We start from the raw sequence: 26,654 nt of genomic DNA on the forward strand, positions 1-26,654 counted from the left end.
TAATTACCCATTACCACTGCCTTATAGTTCATTTTGTGAAGGCCACAACCGTGGAATCGCCCGTAAGGGGGTAGTGCCGTCAGTGCATCTCACTTGGTGCACTGTAGGCATTACTTAGGTTCTTTGCAGCGTGCCTTTGGCCCCTAGCTGCAATCCCTTCCGTTCCTTTTACTGTACCTCCTTTCATATTCTCTTCCATCTTACTTTCCGCCCTCTCCTAACAATTGAATCATAGTGCAACTGCGAGGTTTTCCTCCTGTTACACCTTTCAAATCTTTTACTCTCAATTTCCGTTTCAGCGCTGAATGACCTCATAGGTCCAAGTGCTTGGCCTTTGGCCTTAATTCTATTTTCATTCAATTCAACATCCGTGGAATCAATTAGTGTCAGTAAGAAGGAAATCTGGTTTTGCATAAGAGGAAGATTTTTACCTCGTAACGTTCAAATGATTTTTACATGAATATTGGTGCTTGTTTATCTGGATTTTCGAAATTGTATGTACTTGCAGAAATGTTGAAAATCAACATATCTAAAACAAAACGAACACTGCGTTGCACTTTCTCTTAAGGACTTCATATATATTTTAATCACAGCTACATTAAGAATCTACGGGTGCAGATATTCCAGCATATGTGTGGGTAAATGCAAATATGTAAATGTAAAATTAACTGAGTCTGGGTAGGTGAAGCTAGATAATTAGCAAGATGTGAGGACGGAAGATTGTCTATGGAAGGCAAATTGAAAATGTATCAGTGTTGAGTCAACTCTTCTTTTTGGAAGTTAAGTGTGAATTTTAAAAGCAATTGAAAGATAAACTTTGAAGATGTTGAGTAAATTGTGGAATTTGTAGAGGTGTTTAAAGGTCAGCGTAGTTGAAAGGACGGATCAGGGTTTTGAGATGGTTTGGTCATGAGGAGAGAATGGATGAAAATAGTTTGTTGTAAAGAGCGTATAATTCAAAAGTGCTGGGGGGAAAGAGGTATTGGAAAGGTAGGTCCTTGATGTCCATGCAAAAAAGAAGTAAATGGCACTGTGTTTTCAGGGGGTTTCAGTGCATGAACAGGCTAAGTTTCTTTCTGCACGGGATTCATTCACGATCCTGAGGTTAAATCATGAATGTGGCTGTATTACTTTGTTCTTAGAGCCATACCTATTACACACATATACACACATATATATATATATATATATATATATATATATATATATATATATATATATATATATATATATATATATTATATATATACATACATATTATATATATATATAAATATATATTATATATATATAATATATATGTTATATATATATAAATATATATAATGTATATATATATACAAAACATTAGGAATCATGTGAAATCTTGCAAAACTAATATAAACTATAACGATTTCAAGATATTATTATTAAGTCCATATGAGCACCACCTTCCAATATTAGAATCTCTAGCAATAAAGAAACTAGTTCCCACCTTAAGCAACCACCCTTCATCTGTTCCCTTGTACATAGCTTAAACCACGCCCTTCTTGCTGCTTACTTTTGGTGCATCTTCCATACTCCAACTGTTCTCCGTTGAGACAAGGTGTCTTTTTAACTACTCTTAACTTTGTTTTTATTTGTAGAGTAATTTTTATTTCAATATTGTATCTTGCTTTGTTTAGCTTTATTCAACGTGTTTTGCATGGAAACAAAAAATAATTTGTTATGCTGTATTGTTTATCAGTTTTTTAGCTTTCATTTTAGCATGGATGATGAGACATTGGTCTTCACAGTAAGAATAAGGTGAATTATGTCTTATTCTGTCTTCTTCTATGCCTTCTGGTTTTGTACTGCTGAGAATAGCCTTACTGTCATGTTGAATTATACAGACTTTATACATACATACATACATACATTATATATATATATATATATATATATATATATATATATATATATATATATATATATATATATATATATATATATATATATAATGTGATAGGGGAATGCCTCCAACATGATAAACAGACCGCCTAACATGAGGCCAACGGCCATATCAAATTTTTCCTACTGTAGGATAAAAAACAATATCCTTATCGCTGATTTGAGTAGTGTGGATGACAGCAATTTTTGTGAGGTTTTCAACATCAAACCCTGGACCTGGACTCATGTTACTAAGTCTAAGAAGAGACCCAATGTAAAGTCTAGACGATTCAAGTGTGTGGATGTGAAATAAAAGACTAAAAATTATGAAAGCTGATCTGCATTAGGAGAAAAAGTTGCATGCTTTGATACTGCGAGACACCAAAGTAAAAGGAGACAGTGATGATGTCTAAAGCTGACGGATGCAGGCAATGGAAAGGCTGAAACTTGCAGTGTCAGGGGGACCTCGGGGAAGGCCGAGTGATATAGTGCTAGCGTAAGAAGTGTATGTAAAATTAAGTGAGGCATAAGAAAGTTATTATAAATGCATATGGTCTCCGGATCTCAAGAGTGGGAGTGAAGAGATTTTCTGGGAGAATGGGACTCTGTGCCTAGTAGGGTTTGGAGGGGTAATCGTTTTAGGGAATTTATTTGCAAAGATATATAACAAAGAAAAAAAAGAGATATGGCATAGTTGGTACAGTAGGTGAGGAGTCCCTGGAGTGAGTGCCTTGTAAAAGGGTGATCTGAAAGGGTCTTGATTGTTGGGATACAGTCAGGTATGCTTTGTAAAGAAGGAAATAATGAGGAAAAGACATTGCTCAACAATGTGTAAGCAAAAATTTCTATTAAATAATATGACAGTGCAGAGTGAATGGGAGAGTAATTTGATGGCTGTTTTGGTATTGGTAAGAGGAAGGCTAGAGTTATGCTGGCATAATGTGGTTGGAAAGGAGCGAAAACAGATGGTGGTTCCAGTTACAAAGGAAGGATTCAAAATGTGACCATGAAAGTTGATAAAAAAAAATTAGTATCCTGAAGAGTGAATGTGAGAACAACAGACAATAATATAAAAGAAAAATGGGCTTGGGTTAAAAATATCAAGAAGAAAAGAGTACATAACATTCAATTGTGGAGTCAAAGTTTGCAAGTTTTTCCGAGTATGAATAAGTACGAAGAGATATAAGCAATAGTTGCTCAGAGGCTGAAATAAGATATTTAGTCACAGAAAAAAGGGAGAAAATTGTGTACAATATACAAAATTGGAGATAAAATAATCAACAAAAACTTGTTTCAAAAGAAATAGGTTACGAGAACATACCTCAGTGAGAAAACGAAACTAACAAAAGGAGTATTTTGAGGATTAATATATATATATATATATATATATATATATATATATATATATATATATATATATATATGTATATATATATATATACATATTATATTATATTTATATAAATTTAACACATATATAATACAGTATAATATATATATATATATATATATATATATATAATATATATATATATATATATATATATATATATATATATATATATTACGTACTTCAACATTAATACTGACGCTATATGTTTACTTGAAAACCAAATCATTTTGATTTCAGCAGCATTTCGTTCTTTTTTCTCTTAACAATGCTATAACGTTCCTTTCTGCGATAGGAGGTCTGAAGCTTCTTACGTGATTACGCCTGATTCTTTTTCCTTTCCATTCTTTTTCGTTTATCCCACAGGCTGGTGCTAGAAGAGGGGATTACGCTGATTAAGCTGACCATCCACTCAGAAGACCCACCCCCTCCCCCCCCAAAAAAAAGGTGGTGTGGGAGAGAAACAGGGGTGGGGGTTAGGGGGATACTCCAGAGCAAAAGACTAAAAAGTCTCCTTTTTTGATTATCATATCATCATCAGCCGTCTTGATCTTCGGGTGGAAAGGAAGGGCAGGGAAGGAAAGGAGGGAAGGAGGGAAGTGCCTCCCTCGCCAACCGCCACATGATATTTCTAATTGTCGAGAAACCCATTCAGATGCCAAATTCAGACCCTCTCTTTGTCATCTTTGGCAGCTCCCCAGATCAAAGACTCGAATCCGGAGGGGATGGGTTTGTTGTCCGACATTTATTGCGAGGGACAATCGCCGCAGGCACTCTAATTGCAGCTCGTTGCTTCCAAGGATTGGAGAGATTCGGCCGCGCGTTCCTATACTCTCGAAAGGAAAGTGAAAAAAAAAAAAAAAGAAATGGTGCTTTTACCCGGAAGGGAAAAATCTCGACGAGTAAACGCGTTTAAAACGGTGAAAGTCTCATTCTCTGCATCGTGAATTTAATGGAAGAATTAAAATTCAACTCAGTAAAGGAAAGGAAAGGTACAAAAGACATAGATGGTCGTGTGAAAGTCAAATTATATATATATATATATATATATATATATATATATATATATATATATATATATATATATATATATATATATATATATATATAGTATATACACATATAAAATAATACATATATATATAGTATATAAAAAAAAATATATATATATATATATATTTATATACATTAATATACTACACAAACACATATATAGTATACAGTATATACACTCAATATTTACCGTTTCTCATAACAGGGAAGACTCCAGAAATAAAAATAGCACATTATTAACGGTTACATTCTTGCTTTACCCGCAGATTTGTAGAAGAATCCCACCTGCAAAAAACTTCCATATCATTATCAGCTTCATATATTACACAAAAACTTCATAAGCAGCGTGTCGAACCCACTACGATGTCTGCACTATTCACCTCTAGCTTGCAATCACTCTCACGCTTTACATTTCTCCAAAGCTGTCCAGGACTTTCTCTCATCATCCCTGTTAGCAATTATGAATTAAACACATTTCTTACCTACATATCTTCCACCGTTCTTACCACATGACCAAACCTCTAAACAACGTGATCCACCCTTGTTCCTTCGCTAATATATATTTTTTTTCACCATCTTTTGAATGTCGTCATCACTTCTCATCTTTTCAATTCGTTTTACATCAATGGCATCAGAAGAGAATGACCTTCAAGTTTTTGCTGATGACCATTCCATACTGCATTCATGACCCACCTTCTTACCCGGCAATGTTGCTTCCTACATCCACTGTCATTCCACCCTAAAAGAAATTAACAATCCACGAAGGCATAAAACACTCCTTTCTCCGTTCATAATTTTGTACTCCAAAACAGTCTCTCACCCGCCTGCAATCTGTAACATATGCTTCACCTCTACCATACACAAAATTTCTACTGTTATGAGTTACCCTCAATATAGTCCACATTGCCTCTCAGTTAATCTTATTCTCAGCTTACTCTAGGTCTTTGTGCCATATGCAGCGCTTTCCCTTTACTTCCAAACTGCTCTGATAATCATTTCGTCAGCAGTTAATACGCACAAACCTCATCCCCTATCGTAATCAACACTGTTCTTCCCTTTCAAAATTTATGTCATCTGTCTTACTCTCTCAATTAAAAATCACACCTTCGATGGTATAATAAGCAAACTTACGGTCTTATAATTCCTACAGTCACCTCTATCATTGTCACCATTAAGGAATGGAACAATCAGTCCTCTAACCCATTTCTTTGAAACTCTTCTCATCTAGGCATACCTTTCTCTCTGATCAGCCACCCAGTCACTGCATTTATGCATTACACACAGAAATAAAGACACACACACACACATATATATATATACATACATATACATACATATATATATATATATATATATATATATATATATATATATATATATATATATATATATATATATATATATATATATATATATATATAATGCCATTTCCTCTAAAATAAGGAGGCTCAAAAGAAAGAGAGAAAAATAATCAATGCCATTTCTACACTTTAGCTATTGAATATATAAATAAATAAATAAATAAATAAATAAATATATATATATATATATATATATATATATATATATATATATATATATACATACATAAAATGCCATTTCCTCTAAAATAAGGAGGCTCAAAAGAAAGAGAAAAAAATAATCAATGCCATTTCTATATTTTAGCTGCTAAAAAGTGTATTACCCCGTGCGCAAGAAAGTTCCACAACTTCTGCTGCTTCATACATTTCCACAAAGGCTCATTACAGGCCACAGACACTGGGCCATTCACTTTATCTTGCACGAACACTCCAGCTTCTGTACATAAATACCCCATATTTTACAGTACCTTCTGGGTCTTGCTCTTCTCTTACCTTCTTACAATTCAGAATCATACAGTAATTGCCAACATGTCACGCTAAATTCATTTCGTAAAGCGAAACCCAGAAGAACACAAATCACTTTTTACATTACGCGCACCTTTTCCCACTTCAACATTTATCCATTTTTCTTACATTTCTGACTCTTCTTACTTCACATATATTATTAAAGTGATTAGTCTCAACAGCTCCGAGCGTTTTTGTCATTTCATTATAATTCAACAACAATGCTCCACTTCCATAAAAACCGGGCAGTGGCACTTAACGGACCGTGCTCAAAGCATTCCCGCTCGATCGGGAATTGAAGCCGGGATCTCTCATTTATACTCAGGATTTTTACACATACATATACATAAACATACCCACGTGCTTGTGTGTATATATATGTGTGTGTCCATATATTATATATATATATATATATATATGTATATATATATATATATATATATATATATATATATATATATATATATATATATATATATATATATAATATAATGATAGCAGTTGACATGGAGCTTTTCTGCACTTGAGGTTAATATGCATATTAATATTAATATATATATATATATATATATATATATATATATATATATATATATATATATATATATTTTTTCTATGTATATATATATATATATATATATATATATATATATATATATATATATATATATATATATTTTATATATATATATATATATGTTTATTATATAAATCTGTGTATACATATATATATGTGCGTTTGCTCAAATCTGTGTATACATATACAAGCACAATATATTGGCGCAACGATTGAAACCAAAATTAATCCCATTCCAGTAAACGAAGAGCCGTAGAGGGAAAATCCATACGGCTTACTCTGAACTGGCAACCAACGCTAACGTTCACATACCATTACGTATGCAAATTTATGCATACAAAACGGGGAAAGAAAAAACCTTTTCCCCTCACGTAAGGCCTTCGGTCATACTATGCATTTAGAGAAGTATGAGCCCTAGCCCGCACGGGTTTCGGAAAATGAATTCACTTACTGGACACGAGTATAAAATATTGCATTATGTTTTACATACACAAGTATTTCTCTCTCTCTCTCTCTCTCTCTCTCTCTCTCTCTCTCTCTCTCTCTCACAAGTGTGTGTGTGTGTGTATATATATATATATATATATATATATATATATATATATATATATATATATATATATATGGGTGTGTAAGTATGTCCTCTAGTGTACATTTCCTGTCAAAATAGACAGCAAAATTCGAACACTTATCCAATTGTATTGCTCTTACAGTATATAACGTACATAAATTACTAAAGCTTCCCGAATGTTTTAAAATTATGAAATAATACGTTAGGCATATAAAAGAAAACAATCACCGATATAATAAAAGAAACAAGTAATTCACAAAAGTACAAAGAGCGCCCACACCTTAAGAGACAAAAGTAATATACTTTGCTGTGTACTGGCTGGCATAAATAGCAATAAACTATATATCCTTGGAAAGAAAATATACAGCAGTTTTGCATGTTACAAAAAGAGAAATTCAAGATGGTCAGTGACTATATTTATGGAATTATTTTTGTAACTCAAGCAAACAACACTTCCGTGACTAATTTGATTTCTGTAATTTTACCGTTTTGAGCACAAGCCAGAAGTTAGGCATCTCCAAGAAAAATATAAGTATACATACCTGTAACGCATTTTACGTAACAGTTTACATAAAATATGTGCTGTAAAATAATCTAGAGACTATGATGTAGAAAAAATATATATAAACAAAACAATGGGAAACCAGAAAAGCTTTTTATTTCTGGTTGTATCTATACCCAATTCAAAACAAAAAAGTTTTGTCAGCAAACACGGCTTTGTATATATACTAGAATTACAAGAGCTATTCAATTGCAGTAATTAGTGGATGCAAAGTCCATTAGATTGCAGATGAGCCCAAGAATCTATGTTCATCTTCCTTAAAATCGAATCCCTTTAAGATATGGTCAGTCTAATCTGGCTACCCTGACCCTGGGATACATCATATAAGTCTACATGACTTAAGCAGCCTTGGGTCATCTTCCCCAATAGCAGAGTCCAATGCATGAAAGATCCGGGAACACTGAAATTCAAAGATGACACTTAGAGCACTAGCCAGCATGAGTCTCCTCCGTGAAGACTCCCAGATATATAAATGAAAGAACCCGTGAAAATTAAAAATGCCAGATGAACTTATATAAATGAAAGAAACCTTGCAACTCAAAAATGACATGTTGAAACATCATGTACATCCATCAACAATTTGTGATGTATCCCCTCTCATATCGTTGCTGGATCATTTTTGTGCCTGATACATGTATTACTGAAAATAGCAGAATTCTGATGTGCGTATGTTATCGGTTGCTGACGTCCAATTAACCTTGGAAACAGACTATTTCTTTTTAACACATATGGTTTAATGACGTCATGTATGGTATACTGTATAATCTATTAAGTCTAGGCGTTTTATCTTTCGCGTACATTAGGTAGCAAAAAAAGAAAAATTAATGTCTCTCATATAATTATTTTGGGCTGAAACAGGCATCCCCGCACCATTCTCCAATCTAGCTACTATTCACCAGTGGACGAACTAACAGGTATGAAATTCACTATTTTATTTAATCTAAAGTATGATCTGAAACCTGGTGCTGGAACCATTTGGTCACACAGTACCGTTATAGAAATGATTAGAAGGTAAAACTGTGATGAATTTACTAACAACCTATTAATTGACTAAAAAAATTATTAACAGCTTTTACAAGAGTCCATGACGTTATTAACGTCAACTTCATTATTCAAAACCTCTTCTGTGGAACCTGAAATATGAGGAATTCACAATTCAGATCATCTAAAGCACTGCGCGTCTTGAGGGCAAGGTTTTTTTTAACCATACACTTTACCCTTTGTAGGTACTGTTCCAAGGGGCTGAAATCCTTTTGTTTCGGAGCATATCTTCAGGGACATGGATGTACCCCACAGGAATTTTCCATTCTGGTTGAGACCCCACAGTCTAGTAACTTCAAGTTAAGTTATTCCCTGCTTGAATCAACATAGAATTTTCATCTGTATATGTATGTATATATGTATGTATGTATGTATGTATACGTAAATACAGACAAACTCCACACACACACACACACACAATGTATGTATGTGTATGTGTAATGTAGCTTCACTGTAGCACCAGTAGTAATACATAATACAAAAACGCCAAGTATTACTGCACACACACGTGTATGCCTGTCAACATGAACATAAAAACGCACCCATAAGTGGCTTGACCCGTAAAATCTATGTACAGAGGGAACGTGTCTTTTGTCCCCAGTTTTTCGGAGCATGTGTTCCTCCAGTGGACCATTTATCGCCTCTCCGTTCATTGTTCTGCTGATGGAAGTGATCAGACGAATACAAAGGCTTTTAGAGTTGAACCGAGTCAGAAATCAATATATTGGTGTAAAGATATGTTTTATCTCTTCCCGCTTCATATAATGTTTTTGCTATGACCTTCGGTTCCAAAAACAAGGGGAAGATTCAATTCATGCTTTTTTTTTATTCCCCGAAAAAGGCTTTAATTATCATTATGAAACTAATCAGGGAAATTGCTCTCTCAGAGATCGTCCAAAGCTGTAAACAAAAACCGAAAATGCTTGAAATTGAAAAGACAGAACACGGAGCAAAAGATGTTTCGGTGCAATTATCGTTTATTGCTTTATCATGATTTTCATCAACGCGTCCTACTTTCAATTAACGTATTCCTATAGGAGACCATTACGGTTCGTCTGCGACACATGCTCTCACGAATATGAAATGTTAAGTATATATATGTTTACATGATTCTATCTTGTCCTTTCATTAAAAAAAAAAGGCCTAGAAGTACTGATATATAATCACTTTTATTTTGTGAAGCATTCGCCAGCTGAATAATAAAGAACTGATAAACATAGAATGAAATGAATTTAAAAAGTTAAAATATATTTCAAAATTGAAAAATTAAAAGTTGAAAACTGAAAATAATAGCAAGTGAACATAGTTCATGTAGGTAATCAATCCACTCGTCAAATATAAAAAATCATGAAACTGAAAATAAAGAACAAAACAAATACGTTGACTCCGACATTAGAAAAGTCGAATTGACCCTTAGAAATAAAAACAGAAAATTAAGCATGTAATGACAAAAGTAATTCAAATTTCAAACCAAGGATAAAAAAAAAAAAGTTCAGGTAGCACTTTCAAAACAGCCAGGCGATAATACTACACTAATTCCGACAACCGTGTAAACCAAAATTTCTACCCGTGGAAACGAGGAAAAGACAAAGAGAAGAAAGAAAATAAAAAGAGAGAGAGAAAGAGATGCGGCACTAGGGAAGGGCCAGCCTTCGATCGAGGAGCAATCATAAGCAACAAAAAGAAAAGAATCACAAACGATGGAAGTGACAGAACCCCTTCAGGGGAAGCAATTAAGAGCCCCGGTGGCAGGTTATACAACCGGATGACTATATGTCAGATATCAGGACTCATTCAGCGTGATGGAAACAATCTGGAGGGGAGCAGATATCCCCTTTAGGGTTTCCGGGTACCCCTCCCAAGATTAGGTTAGAGGGGTGGGGGGTTATAGACGGGCCAGGAAGAGATACCATCTGGGTGTGGCCTAATGTGTTCGGTACGCCCTTCTTGCATGCCGAATTTCATCAAAGAGCCAAATGTGTACTCTTTTTCACCCCGTTATGTGAGGGATGTGACGTGACGCATTATTTTCCGGTTACGTTTATTTCATCGAATTTGCACATGTCCGTATGAGTTTCCGGCTATACACATCAAAAATATTATTATTATTATTATTATTATTATTATTATTATTATTATTATTATTACACAAATAAGGGAAATCTGTACCATCACCAGCGCTATCAAAAATCAATATCTTTATCATCATCCTGAACAGTATCATTACCTAGCAAATGCAAGAGAAAAGCTTTAAATTTCCACAGGAATACTGCTATATCCTTGGATGAATTACATTGCAACTTTCTAAACACTTATAAAACATTACCGCTATCAAAAATCAATATCTTTATCATCATCCAGAGCAGTATCATTACCTGGTTAATGCACGAGAAAAGCTTTAAACTTCCACTGGAATACTGCTATATCCTTGGATGAATTACAATGCAACTTTCCAAACACTTATGAAACATTATTTTGTTTTCCTTTTGATATGAGTGAAATGCCAACTGAGTTTCATAAAAGAAAACAAAGGGAAATATATTTTGCTCTTCTACTTCAGTAACTTCTGTATTGATTGAAAACATTTAATGGCGCAAATACATTTAACTAGATATTATTTCTGTTCCCGCTGTTATTATTAATATTACTCATACTGATAAGTTGATAACTATGCATGCTTAAAATTAGAAAATGATGATGATTATAATCATCATCCATGATGAGTTATTTTATAGAGTAAATAAATCCAGAAAGGAAACTATATTTTTGTGCTTTTAAGCAAGGGGGTTCAAATATATGGCCATCGATTGGTGTTATCTAAGGCTATCGATTTTTTCTACATACACTGCAACATTAGTTGAGTAAAAATAGCTTTCTAGAGTTGTGTAACATATCGTTGTGCGTAAATTAGCCGACAAACATCTTATTTAGTCTACTAAATCCTCACTTAACTTGTATTGGTATACGTATACACACACACATACACATACATACATACATTCATTCATACATACATATATATGTATATGTATATATATATATATATATATATATATATATATATATATATATATATATATATATATATATATATATATATATATATATATATATATATATATATTTCTAGTTCGAAATATCAAAGATGACTTTTCTCATGCCAACGAAAGATAAAATGTTACCTGTGTAACGGTACAGAGAATCTTCGGAAACACAAGGGCCAGGTTGTTTATAACGAATTACAACGATGTTTATGATATATATATATTTTATATATACATATATATATACACATATATATAAAATATATATGTACATATATATATATATATATATATATATATATATATATTATATATACATATATATTTTATATATATGTATAATATATATACATATTTATATCATAAACATCGGTGGTAATTGTATGGCCTGGTATTCTTCACACGTTCACTCCGTATAAACACCCTGGCCCCTTGTGTTTCGGAAGTTTCTTTGTACCGTTACGTAACATTTTATCTTTCGTTGGCATGGAGAAAAGTTATCCTTGATATTAGGAACTAGAAGGCCAGGTTTTACTTTTTGTAACCCAACCCTACACACAACCCCAGCCACCTACCTACTCCGACTTTTTTTTTTTTTTTTTTTTTTTCCACACCCCACAATTTTCCAACTGCCTGCCATTTATTTGAGAGCTGGACTGAATTTCCAAGGATTAACATCACAACTGTTTCCTAATTTTATTCCTTTCGACAAGGGCTCAATTGTATGTATGGACAACTTTGGTTTACAAAAAATGAAATGTAAGATGTAGAATAATAAAACGAAGTGCATTTGAAAAAGTCCCCCAAAAACCTGATTTTCAAGCGAATAAAAAATCATTGCCGTATACAAAAACAATTCCTTCAATAAAATGGTTTCAAACACTTGATAATTATCAAATAATATTAAATATACAGTGAAACCATACGGAAAACACGAACAAAATGCACTATAAAAGCTCAATGGTTGTCGCAAAAATTAATACAACTGTTTACATCAAGCCTTGGGACCTACTACCAAGCAGATGAGGAGAAAATACTGACTACCTCATACAACAATTAAAAGGGAATTCCTTCAGAATGTCACCGACACAGTACACAGTAAAATTACTGTACTTGTTCTGCACTTGTGTAAAAACACGCAAGCACCAAGGAAACATCATTGAGAGGGAGGGGGATGATCAGTGTTAGTTCGATGCCTGGAGACAATTTCTAACTTTTTTTAACTGAAAAATTCGGCAAGATATACCCTCTGTAAATCCCTGTCAGTTCTGGACATGCTGAGAAAGGGTGAACATAGTAAGCCAGTCCAAAACAAGAGGTTCTCTTCATGGAAATAAAAAATAAAAAAAACACAGCTTAACAAAACGTCCCATGCCAAAGAGCATTCCAGGTACACAGCGACTGACACTAGTGCACAGGATGGGTAGGAAGAAATGAAATGGGCTAAATATAAGGGTTAACAGCTATCTTTTTCTAGGTTAGGTATCTAATAAACATGGAATGATCCAAAAATAGTTTTAAAAATATAACATTATCAAAATGACAATGCTACTTTTCTGGAAAACCCACCAAACAACAACTAATACCTAATTTATAAGGACCCAGCTTCACCTCATACAAACAAGCGTGAATGAGATGATGGAAATCAAATTACTCTGAAAAATTATTACCAAAAACAGACATTTTGGAGCCTCCTTCTTTTTTCTTCGAATCCATACCCACGCTTTCTGATTTCAATTTTGTGAACTTTGCTGGAATTGATTACACTGTACGAAAAAGAATGTAAATTTGAAATCAACAGGGTACATTACTCAAAAAATTTTAGTACGGCAAAGAGAAATCCTCTACCTTCAGTTTTAAGCAATCAATGCGTGGAATTTTTCAAAAGCGGAACATCAAAAATTATTCTTCGCAGTTATTTTAAAAGAAAATATTAGCAATGATTCTTTACAGTGTAATATGGTTTAGGTGTTTTGATGACTTATGTAGAAGTTCGGAAACAAATGTAAATACATTCTTTGGCGAATTAAATGAACCAATACCATCGATATTCTTTATAGAAATGGAAAATTACTGTATCCTACCTTTCTAGGACTGCCCATACATATGAGATAACAAGTTTAACTTTAACGTATACTGAAAGCCTGGTATTTCTCCATACGCTCATTTTTATTCTGCCAAACAAATATAGTGATGAAACTGGTTTTCACATCCATGTATTTAAGGGCTTTACGTGTATTTTGCCCTGAATAAATTGATGATGAAATTAGAAGTAATTTGGAATATAGGCCAGGAATTAAAATATCCTGATACTGTATCAGACAATACAGTGAGAGCGGAAAAAAACTTTTGATGATAATAAAAGAGAAACACAACACAATACCTGTTTGTATTATCATATGTAATAATTCTAGAGACTCTGCCCATTTACTTAAAACTTTAATGTGGAATTCAAGAACAATATGTCTTCTTGGCACTTAAATACAAACTGCACGCACACACATACGCACTAAGTGTGTGTAATTGTATGCCTCCTATATCTACGTGTACAGTACATGACTTTATATTATATAAGCAACATAGAAATAAATGTTTGCAAAAATTACAAAGTAAAGGTTACTTTTAACCATTGTTTCTGGATTAATATAAAACATGGGGTTTCTGTTGATTTATGATTCTTACGATGTAAACATGCATTCCTGCACCAATGCTTTGTGAACCTATTAATGGCGGGGACATTTTAGAAATGTAGGGGTTTGAGTGAGAAAACAGGAAATGAAGCATTTTGCAAAAGAAGCGAAAATAAAAATCACAAGCATCACATCAACAATTTTCAGAAAAACTATGGTTTACCTACAAACTAAACTAAACTTAACCTTACTGCAACATCTGATAACCAAGGGAAACCACAGTGGGAAAACTTTCTTTTTTGCGGGGGGCAGGTTTGGGGAAAATAAGCAATAGTGAATAACGAAACAAGGAATGGTAGTGCATAAAACAAAAGAGAAGGAACTGAAAAATGCATGTAAGGAAAATTTTAGTTCGTGTATATGTTTACTGATCGTATTCATATAAATAGTTTTGAATTTGAATTTGAATAATTGCTAACGGCAGGAACACATCCTAACCTAACCCTCCCTAAGCTAGGCCACATCCATCAGGTGGGGTTGGGGGCGGTTCTTCAGCCACGTTGGACTCCGTTTGACCTTTAGTAATACGAGTGACAACGGTATTTACTTGGATACATCCTAACCTAATCTAACGTGCCATATTTTACCTGAATGGCCCCTTTTAACTCAGGATGAAAAGTATAGCAGCAATACTGAATGGGATACATCTTAACATAATATGCTGGTTGGAAAGGTGAGTATTTTTTAACACGGAAAAAGGAAACTAAATGAACGTAAACAATTATTTTCTAAGGTTTCAAGGAAATGTCCCTATATCTTGGTTGTTAATCGCTTGTGGGAATTCGATAAAAAATAATTGGTAAAGATGGTATTTACAGTTTATCTAAAGACAGGTTCAAAAGCAAAAAATTCTCCAGTTTTTATTGTTCATGCTTCGACATTAAGATTCTGAATACGGCAACTCATACTTAAAATACAGAACTTCAGATGAAATACGCAAGATTGCCATAAAAAAAAAATAAACGTCTTTAGTGCAGGAGCGTGTGACGATCGTTTACACCGAGAGCCATCCATTCTGAAAAGAGCGACATCCATCGTTTCAGGTTCAGTGAAAGGATGCAACATGAAGACCAAGGAGGTCGGTGTTTGTCTTCACGTTTACCTCGAAAGGGATTTCCTCTCCATGGAACGCATCGTCTACCCTTTGAAGAACGCTCAGAGACGGGAGATTTACAGGTGAGATGTTTTTTACATGCGAGTCTTGTTCGATTTTTTCTTTTTTATCTTCTTAATACCCGCCTTGTTTTGCGGTCGTAAGGGCAGGTTTGTTTGTAGCACTCTTTCTTCTCAAAATGTTCCTATTACTATTTAATACTCATCGGGCTACCCAGAATTCTTATATACTTAATGAGACATTTCTTTTATATTAACACGCATACGCATTGCACGTCCATTGAAAATCAATGTTTCTGGTGAAGGTGTCTTCAGAGTCTAATTGTTTCAGCCTACACAACAGAAAACTAAACTACACTGAAATGTATCCAAATTCAGGCGAAAAGATGAATTTACTCATTTGCCAATAAAGGGACTTTTCCTCCACAGCCGTAATTGTGGTTCTGGGTAAGTATGTGTTATCACTGTGACACCAATTCCACATGTTTTCAGTTTGTACTTACTAAGTCTATCTTTGATTATCCTTTCGAAAAATTCCTCAGCTAGAAGAGTACGTATGACTGTTCCGACGTCGTATTTCATTCTGACATCAAGTTCTATATGCAAGAAATGGAAAACGTACGAAAGAAATAAACGCTGCTGTTAAACTACTGTATATACCTGTCCCAACACACAAACAAAAGGTGATACGAAAACCACAGCATTGAATATATGGAAACTCTTCGGATATTAAACGGCAGATCTCGTAACATACCGTAAACATAGCCCTTGAAAATGCCTTAACTTCAGAGCTTCTAGTATAATAAAAGGAGAGATATTACCCAACAAAATGATGATATCACCTCGTAGACCTAGACGAAGCAGCTTAGGGTACGACAAGTTTTCCTATAAATCCTTTGAAAATTTCCCATCATCAACGCCTCAGTGAATTTAGGTGAAGTGTAAGTGCGCGGCGTTTCGAAGAGTATATTCGAAAAGCCACGTAAATTCGCAATCGGTCTTGCAATGATACAACAGTTGATATGTTGCCCTTTACGATGCGTATCGCTTTTCACATAACTTTAACGAATGTGCATGTAATTCAATAAAGAACTGGGGTGCGCGACATGACACACTATTCAAATTTGAATTTCCATTTTGGGTACATTTTGCTCTGGCTCCATGTGAACTTTACACTGTATAACTTACGTGACATGACATGAGTTTAATAGGACAGTACAATACTATTCTTAATCTGGAATAAACGTAGTGAAAGAAATATAGGAGTACAGAGAAAATATACGTCTACAAACACACACACACACACACACACACACACACACACACACACACACACACACACACATATATATATATATATATATATATATATATATATATATATATATATATATATATATATATATATATATATATATATATATATATTATACTATATGCACTGTATATATATTCAGCCAAGGCCACAGGAAAAATAAAAGGAGAACCAAGAACTTCACGTTATTTCAACACATTTTCGAGGTACCATGCTAAAATCACCGAGAATATCTAACGAAGTAAACACGGAAGCTGAAAAAATGGAAACACATGTATCCAAGATCCGGTTAAAACCAGTACAGCAGGTATAGAACAGCTCAGCAGGTGATTAAAAAGAAACAATCTTACAAATCTCTTTAACAACAAATGCGTCTAGTTTGTACATACCCTGCATTACATTCAGTAAGTCACCGTGATATTTAATCAGAGAAGACTCAATAACATTTCTACTAGTTATATTGTTACAATACAAAACAACTTTTGGCGCCCCCCCCCACCTCCGCCAATGAATCATATGATTAAAATTATTGTGTAAAAATAAAGCATTCGACATTTGTCCCGTTCTCACACTATATTTGTGTTGTTTAATTCTTGTCTCCAGTCCCTTCCAAAATTGTCCTGTATAAAAACACTTGCAATTCATGCAAAGAACCCCGTAAATGTACCTCGAAAATGTGTTGAAATAACACGAAAGCGCTTGGTACTCCTTTTATTTTTCTTGTGGCTTTGGCTGAATATATTGTCACGCGTTATTTAGTGACATAAGGGTATATATATATATATATATATATATATATATATATATATATATATATAATAAAATATAGATATATATATATAATATATAATATAATATATATATATATATATATATATATATATATTGTTGTTTCCCCTCATAGGCGGTGGCTCCGGAGAGAGATCACATTCATCCTTACACTGCTGGTTCCAGGATGAACTATTTCATGAAAAAGAAAATATTCAACATCATTCACTTTATAAATCGACAGGAAAGATCATCAGTAATCCATTGGCTACCTACAGGCAACACTCCTCTGATGATCTTACATATACAAAACCCTTTCATTTCAACGTCTCAAGTCACCCATTAATCCGGCATTTTCATAGCTTCGCTTTCTCCCCCTCCCAATACTACTGAACTATACACATTTCCACTAATCCCCCCTCCATTTTCTCCGTAAGACCATGCCATCTCAAAACACACAGTTACATCTTTTTATCTATGCTAACTCTTTTTTACCTCTTCTTCATTTAATTCAACATTTCTGTCTTCTCGCCCTTCTTACTCCACAGGTATTAAGTATATAATAATCACTCCCAAAAGTTTACAGCTTTTACTCTATTCACATTCAACATCCAAACCTCACTTCCACTGCGATGACTTGGCCCAACAATCCCCTCAAGTATATCAACTGCTTTCTGACCTGAAACACTCCCCCTCAAAACCTATTACCGTTCGTCCTTCAGCTACTCAAGAGATTTACTTCATCTCTGTCTCTTGATCCATCTCAGTCTTACATGACAGGAAAATTTAGACTCGACTTCAAAGTCTTGATTGTTCACCTTTACTTCAAACGTTTATCCAGCTACATCACATCATTCATTTAAGTATACGCTACCTGTGAAAATTTGAGCTCTATACTTGGATACTGTGCATTCTTTTCTTCATGGCAATAATTGAGGCATTCGTCTGATGCTTTAATCTCTATTTGGAGTATTGCTCTTACACATGGATGTGTGAACTTTTCATGCATTTCTTTACGTTTGCACCGAACTCACGAAAAATAAAAACCCTACATCCTGAAATCTGCCTCTTCTCCGAGTCTTCTGCAAAATGATCATATGAGAAAGGGCTGCAAACACCACGCCAAAGGTCATATTCGATTACAGCTAACATTAAGGCAGGAGGCCGGCCTGCCATGAAGGGCGCATTTCCTCCCATCAAAGGATTCACAACCGTTAAATAGGAACTCCAATGCCCTGGGACACGGCGCATCAGTACTGCAAATCACTGGCATTTCTGAGGGCAGCTTACTCTCAACACAGTAGCATTCAGTTATTGGATGACCAACCTGACTATATATATATATATATATATATATATATATATATATATATATATATATATATATATATATATATATATATATATATATATATATATATATATATAGATAGAGAGAGAGAGAGAGAGAGAGAGAGAGAGAGAGAGAGAGAGAGAGAGAGAGAGAGAGAGAGAGAGAGAGAGATAGCTTCAAATTTAAAAAGTAAAAACTGAAGTAACAGAGTATGCCCTAAATTAAGAATTTTTCTTAAAGTCAGAATAGCATGGCTTCTAACTTGGTTTTAGTATAATGTTCAGTCCCACAAAAAGGAGTTTCCGAACATTGGTAATTATATCCGTAAGAGGTTTATTTACATGCTCTCATAATCGTCCACAACAACTAATGGTTGCAACTTGTACGATAATGATGATAATATAGAATTACGTCAACACCTATACTCTCTCTTTTGGAGTAATAATGTGTGCTACATTACTCCACCATAAAAGTAATGTACATCTTTTTCATCAAACTGGCCGAGAAAAGCTCGTAACTTCCCCTTCGAATTATGGTAGATCATTATCTTCCCTTACGAAGGTGAAGCGAGGATGAAGCGAGTACACTTGATTACTTCCCCTCTCCCAGCCCTCCTCAACCCTCCGCTAATTCAACTCCTTTCCCTCCCGAGTGCAGAAAAAACGGGAGGGAAGAAGGGTTAAAACTTCCAGTGCGAGATCATTAAAGTATAATTCGATTACACGTAAGAGGAGATCTGAGAGTTAAAAAAAGGGTCTTAGTGGGATGTTTAAAGACAGTGTTCATAACGAACTGAGATGGTGGTGGATGGGTTCTGTGGTGGGTGAATTGAATGAAAGTTAAAAAGACGACGTTACTGAACGATATGTAATTGGAATATAAATTTAGGCCAAAGGCTAAATGCTGGGTCCTATGAGGTCATTCGGTGCTGAAAGGGTAGCTGAGAGTAAAGGAGCTTCTAAAGGTGTAACAGGAAGAAAACCTTGCAGTTGCACAATGAAACAATTGTTAGGAGAGAGTGGAAAGTAAGATGGAAGAATGATAATATGAAAGGAGGCGCAGTAAAAGGAATGAAAGGGGTTGCAGCTAGGAGCCTTAGGGATCCTGCTAAGAACCTTAAGTAATGCCTACAGTGCACCGCTTGAGGCACACTGGTGGCACTAACACCCTTCGGGAACTGAACGACAGGGTGTAGAAAATGATGACAGGTCATTTCACGGAATGTCATTTGCTCTACCTCTCGATAAATTGGGGTGGGTTTGAAACAGGTCACAAATATTCATATCAATTCACACTTCATATACTGAAACCCTCATGACATGGACGCTGTAAGTTGGAAGTCTGCTGCAAATGTATTGGAAAACGCAGCAGTTTATCTAAGATATCCCTAAAATGACATACTTATCTTTTATGATTGAGAAAAATCACATTCGTATTCACATTATCTAGCCTTTAATATCAAGTTGCTTTACGCGAAATGTAGTGACTATGGAAGGAGTAGTCTTTTTAATAATGTCCATGACTTATATTCTCTCTCTCTCTCTCTCTCTCTCATCACAAACGCAGGCACAAAACAAGGGTTGGAAATTTTAGACAGAGACTGAATCTCATCTATTTAAGTTAAACTGGACAACAGACTGTGATGACTCCTACCTTTATGCAAATGGATATCATGAAAGAATTTTAAGAACAGGATGCACAGGTCTTCATTGGTGATACGCGAACATGCTGTAGTCAAAAGTTTATATACAGACCTTGAAACTTTTTAGTGTCACGAAAAAAAAAGAATGAAAAACTTTTCTATAAAAATTCTTAATGTTATTTACGGCACATACTAATAAATATTACGAAACTTCCTAAACTACCTGTCGGCAAAAGTTATTCATAAGAAAGGTTTGTGCACGTAAAAATGTTATTTGACAAATAAAAAACACCTTTGCAATACACATTTTCTGTGATACAACGTATCATATCAATGGCTTAGTATGAGAGGATGGTACCAGGTTAGAATAAGAAATCCACAAATAATTAAGAACACCTGGGGGAACTCTCAACGAGCACTTCTTTTCATATACATTAGGCCTAATTTTGAGACTTGACATTGCAGCTACAGACAGGCCCCTCCAAAACTACCAGAATTGGATGAAGTGTTGAACGCAACCCAAAGGGCTCAGGGGGACGTGACTTACGAGCTTAAAGGGCGTCACCAACACCGCCTCAGGAAGGATGGGTCCTCCTGGAGAAGAGTGAAGAGGAGCCGTCCGGATAACTACGCAATCATCGATACCTACGGACAACACGGCTGGGTTGAAGGACCCGAGCTGGAGGACTACTGCAGGTAAGATGAACTCCACGGATGGGATAGTACGGCTTTTGTCCAAGACGAAGACTTGTCGATGAATTAATAAATTAGTTACTTATGTGATTCAAAATTATTCAAACACAAGGGAAGGGGAGATCAAGGGTCACGACGAGAGAGAGAGAGAGAGAGAGAGAGAGAGAGAGAGAGAGAGAGAGACTGGAGGAACGTAAATATAAAGACAGGTTGTGAGGAAAAAAAGTAAAAGATTAAATGAATAGAAAAGTACCAAGAATTGATGGGATTACAAGTGTGGCTGACCACGATGTTCAGGTGAATGTCATGGAAAAAGCAAAAGTTTACGGGAATGAGCGAGGGGAATCATGGTTGATTTCCATAGAGGGAAGAGTTTTAGGGACATATCAATACTTGCTACGCCAAGTGATATAGATATTTACTACTGCGATTGATGTGGTAAGACACCTGAAAGGAGGATTGATAAGGGAAGAGCTCTGTAGGTTTCGACCAGGATGAGGGTTGTGAATCGAGTGTTCTTCATCAAATATTTGTATGTGAGAAGCTTAAAAGACTCAAAGCTGCATGTAGCATTTTAAGCTCTTGAACGGGATTCGACAGAGGTGACAGAGAAGTGATCTAGCGGGTGCTGAGAATGCCTGGTGAAGGTACTTTGCTGAAAGAGACTAGAGGCTTCTAAAATAAAACTGACCAGGTGAAACAAATAATATAATGAGAAAGTGAATGGTTTAACGTAAAGTGGGTCGGATATAAGCATGTTTTATGTCTTAATACTTCCATGAATAGAATGAATTCAGAGGATATAGCAAGGACAGAGGATGTAACTGCAAAATTGTGGAACAAAAAATATGTTGTAGAATGATTTTTCGGGATGGCTGTCTGCTAATGACAGTGAGAAGCTGCAGGTACCGGTAAAAGTTAAATAAGGTTTTTAGGAGGTGAACGTCAAAAGTGGATGTACGAAATGAAGAATGTTAATAACATAAATGGAAGCCAGAATGGTTGAGCAACAAATGTTAGTATGGACCGTGGTAGAACGGAAATTATTTGTCTTGGCATGAAAGGCTGAATGTAATGGAAAATAAAAGACGTTAACAGAATACATGAAGCAAATAGGGAGTAAAATATCTGTGAATGAGTTTGAAAGAGAGAAAGGGTTTCTATATATATTAAAGCCGGAATGAGTGAAGAATGCTGACCAAACTTTACTTTATGAAAGTAAAGTGTGGTTTTCTAAGTAAATATGAGGAAAAAGTGTGAGATGTACAAAAGAATTAATATTTACTTCAAATCATATGTGAGTAGATTAGCTGTGATACAAATCACCAAGAGTATCAAGGGTGTAAACAGGGATCGTGTGTGTTTTGAGTCGGTCTGGTCAGGTGGAGAGAATGAACACGGTATGAGAGAATTTTTGGAGGAAGCTTACGATTGAAACATTACTGGTTAAAGTAGTATACGGAGATAATGATACACAAGGCTATTTAATATCTAAGGAGAGAGTTAGCGCAGAATAATGTGTAGGGGAGCTAATGATTCTATTGAGTAGAAACATGAAGCAGTTAATGCTGCGGAAGTTTTGTGAAGTGGCTCACTTAAAATTCAGGGGTTAAAATTATGAATGTGGCAGTGACATTTTCATCGATGTTTTATGAAGCCACCATGCATCAAGGCAGAATAGTTCTATGGGCTATATATGCTTGACAGGCCACACAAAACTGTTCACAAACAAATGATTGTAATTGTATGCTGTCGTTGCCAATTCCCATTTATAAAAGCAAAAACTCTTTTATCTTATTACCACAGTCGCTGGGGATTTCAGAAGAATATACAGCAAACAGGCATATAGGCCTATAGCAAACAATTCCGTTGGTGCCAAGGAGCAAATGCATCTCGCTGAACGAAAAGTTTGACTTTGCTGGCAAAGAAAAATACCGAGTAAGTTTTTAAAAAAATTTATCACATAAGCTCAGAAGTAATTAAAATTTTCAAACGATGTCAAAGCCAGAGAGAAGGTGTTGGGGGACAACCTTCTCCATATGCCATCCCCTGCGTATCAGGAAGTCAGGGCGGAATGAACTGGTGGAGAAGATACAGTACGGGTGTCAGGCACGAAAGAACATTAAAAGCTCCGTAGGGTCAAAGGGAGCGTTCCTCCGAGGAAACCAGCAAATGCTTCTTGCCCATCCTGCACTCCCATTGCAAACCCCGCGCAAGGTAAATCAGGACTGTTGACCCTACCTTGCAAAAGAATGGCGAGGGCACACAGCAAAGGGCAACATCGAGCGACCTCACACTATCTCCCCACCCACCCTTTACTCAGAAGACCTGAATCTTATTCTGTACAAGTACAGCCCAGTAGCAATCAGTTACAATCAAACATTCGGAAGCCAGGAAAAATAACTTGAAGCTTCAAATGCGAATCAGTGCTGACAGTAGCAAGCCCTCTTCAGCTGACGAGGCTGAATTAAATATGCTGGGTTACCTACCGATAACTGGACAGTAACCGCCACCTTGTTTCCTGCTTCAACGATAGTTCCGATAAAAATATATTACGTACATAATAATAAACTGACATACACACACACACAAATATATATATATATATATATATATATATATATATATATATATATATATATATATATATATATAAAATTTCAAGTGGTTGTGTATATACGAGTTCGTGGGTGGAATTAGTTTTAACCTCAAGAACCTCAAGTGATATTTAGGAGATTAAGAACTTAGCCCTAGGTGGTAAGGATGCTTCAGACGATGATAATGATCGCTCATTAACGCGAAAGGATGTAAATGAATTATATCAACTTTCTGCTATACAGAGCTTAGCTGTTTTAAGAATGATTTGGAAAGAACAGACATGAAGAACTTTATAAGGTATATAAAGAGGAAGAAAGGCTAATAAGCGAAACAGCAAGTATGAGCGGCTCATTGAGAGAGAGAGAGAGAGAGAGAGAGAGAGAGAGAGAGAGAGAGAGAGAGAGAGATTAAAATGCTGTCGTATCTTAGGTTAGCTAATGGGTGCCTTGAATGGTTGAACAGAAGGCTTGACGGAGTGTGAACGAATCAGATTTGCGGTTAATGGAATTTGAGGACAAGGTCACTTAAGATTTGAAATTAACTTATGTTTAGGTCTAATTACCAGTCATAAGCCATGCCCTGTCCTTCTTGCGGATCCAGCTAATCGGATCACAGACACATTTTCTAATAAAGGTAATAATAAAATACAGTGAAAACGTTAATTAATACTTCCAGTTATATGAAGAAATATTACTTCTAAATAAGATGAGAAACAAGACATAAGAACTAAAGGAGCAAGGCTTTTTACTGTAAAGAATGAAAGAAAACTCAGGATTGAAATTCAATCTATGCTTTTTTTTATGCAAAGGGACATAAGTTTTCACTGAACAACTATCAAACAAATTACTTAAATTACATACGCAAATGAACTATCACAATCACAGTACGGTACATGCATATTTAGCCTACAGTGCCATGAAACTGCAAGTCCATATCTAAGCCTAAGAATAGGACTACATATATATACATACATATATGTGTGTGTGATTGTGTGTATATATGTATGTGTGTATATGTGTATGTATGTATGTATGTATATATATATATATATATATATATATATATATATATATATATATATATATATATATATATATATATATATATACTGTATATATGGGTATTAGAAATATTTAATACGAGGACGCTGTACTGATGCTAAACGGATCAATCCTACGTCAATATTTGAAGAACAACGTTTAATATGAAAGCCAACTAAAAAACACGACTGAATTCAGAATATGTTAATGATTGTGATAAAACGTGACTCGGAAATATGTCCCTCTTCTTGAGATGAGAAAATAATGGTCATCCTAATTATATTAATGTTATTATTCGGTGAAAATTCAAAAGAAATGTCGTTTAAACTATGTTTCAATTTACAAGTTTTTTTTTTTTCAGCAATGATCCCAGAGATGCAATATAAATATTAAGATATTCTCTTACTTTACAGTCGTCTCGGTGGAGTCATCACCTGTTTCGAGGAGGTTTTGATAGGATGTGAAAGTGGCTATGATTTTTTCAGGTAAGTGTAAAATAATGAAAATAAAAAAAGTGTCCGGAGATCACAAACCTCCGCCAAGACTGAGCAATCCACACATTCCCATTCCCACCCTCGTCAAAAGGTCCCTTAACCATATGGGGATTTCTTCCAAACTCTTAATTAATCACATGTGGCCACCTTTGGTTAAATTTTGGTGAAATCAACGAATACAATTTTGCTTCATTATGCTAACGAACAGGAAACACTACAGTGGTAATAAACGAGCAATAAACCGTGGAATATCCACTAACTGAACTTCAAAGAATTTGTGAACTAGATACAGAAAGAATTTAGAAACAGAATTTTCCTTCCCCTATAAACAATTACAATTATGCAGCAGTAACGATGCCAGCCACACAGTAGTTCTTCATTATCTATTATCAATTTCATTGGCTATAACTGCCTGCCATAACTTCAAAATAAAGTGAAAAGTCTATCCATTAACCCCCTCCCAGTTCCCTTCTCCAACCCTCTCTTACCCACATCCAGGCGCCTACGTGCGACGACCGAAGAGTTCTAGAATAAAAAATATGCAAGGGGGACTCGTGCATTTCCCATATACAGTATATCAAAAGTTTCAGAAAGAATCCATCCGTTGTACTTGCGGATGGAATTCAGAACGTTGTATTTTCCTTTACTTAAAAGCAATGATATTTTTATAGAGGTAACGACAGAATCCACACAAATGTTTTAAAGGTGAACGATACCCCGAGTCTCAAGAATGCTCATGAAGCCTACTGTCAAAGCATCGCTCATCATGCAATGGCTGGATATGACCTCGCTTTGCTAAAGCTTTTAGATAATTGCAGAGGCCCTTATTGTAAATGCATAATACTATCTGTCAAGAAATCATCCTCCAGATACAGTACAGCATCTGGATGTGATCGTTTTACCTCAACAATTGGACCTAATGATCTGATGATTTTTGTACTGGATTCTCATAGAAAC

The 26,654-nt window shown here is 35.0% G+C and overlaps 2 protein-coding genes across 9 annotated transcripts in view; one reads left to right on the forward strand and one right to left on the reverse strand.

Annotated features, from left to right (window-relative positions):
- Window positions 1-26,654, reverse strand: part of LOC136843316 (peroxisomal trans-2-enoyl-CoA reductase-like) — a 352,117-nt gene that overhangs the window by 319,608 nt on the left and 5,855 nt on the right. The window lies entirely within an intron of this gene.
- Window positions 1-26,654, forward strand: part of LOC136843315 (uncharacterized) — a 137,176-nt gene that overhangs the window by 99,664 nt on the left and 10,858 nt on the right. For 3 of the 5 annotated variants that reach the window (XM_067111574.1, XM_067111573.1, XM_067111575.1), the window contains 3 exons: window positions 15,745-15,877; window positions 21,338-21,568; window positions 25,617-25,688. In XM_067111574.1, the coding sequence (XP_066967675.1) occupies window positions 15,745-15,877; window positions 21,338-21,568; window positions 25,617-25,688 (436 nt within the window). The remainder of the gene's footprint in view (window positions 1-15,744; window positions 15,878-21,337; window positions 21,569-25,616; window positions 25,689-26,654) is intronic. The other 2 variants (XM_067111576.1, XM_067111577.1) reach the window with 1 other exon arrangement.

Source organism: Macrobrachium rosenbergii, chromosome 11 (assembly GCF_040412425.1).
Source record: "Macrobrachium rosenbergii isolate ZJJX-2024 chromosome 11, ASM4041242v1, whole genome shotgun sequence".
Lineage (NCBI taxonomy): Eukaryota > Metazoa > Arthropoda > Malacostraca > Decapoda > Palaemonidae > Macrobrachium > Macrobrachium rosenbergii.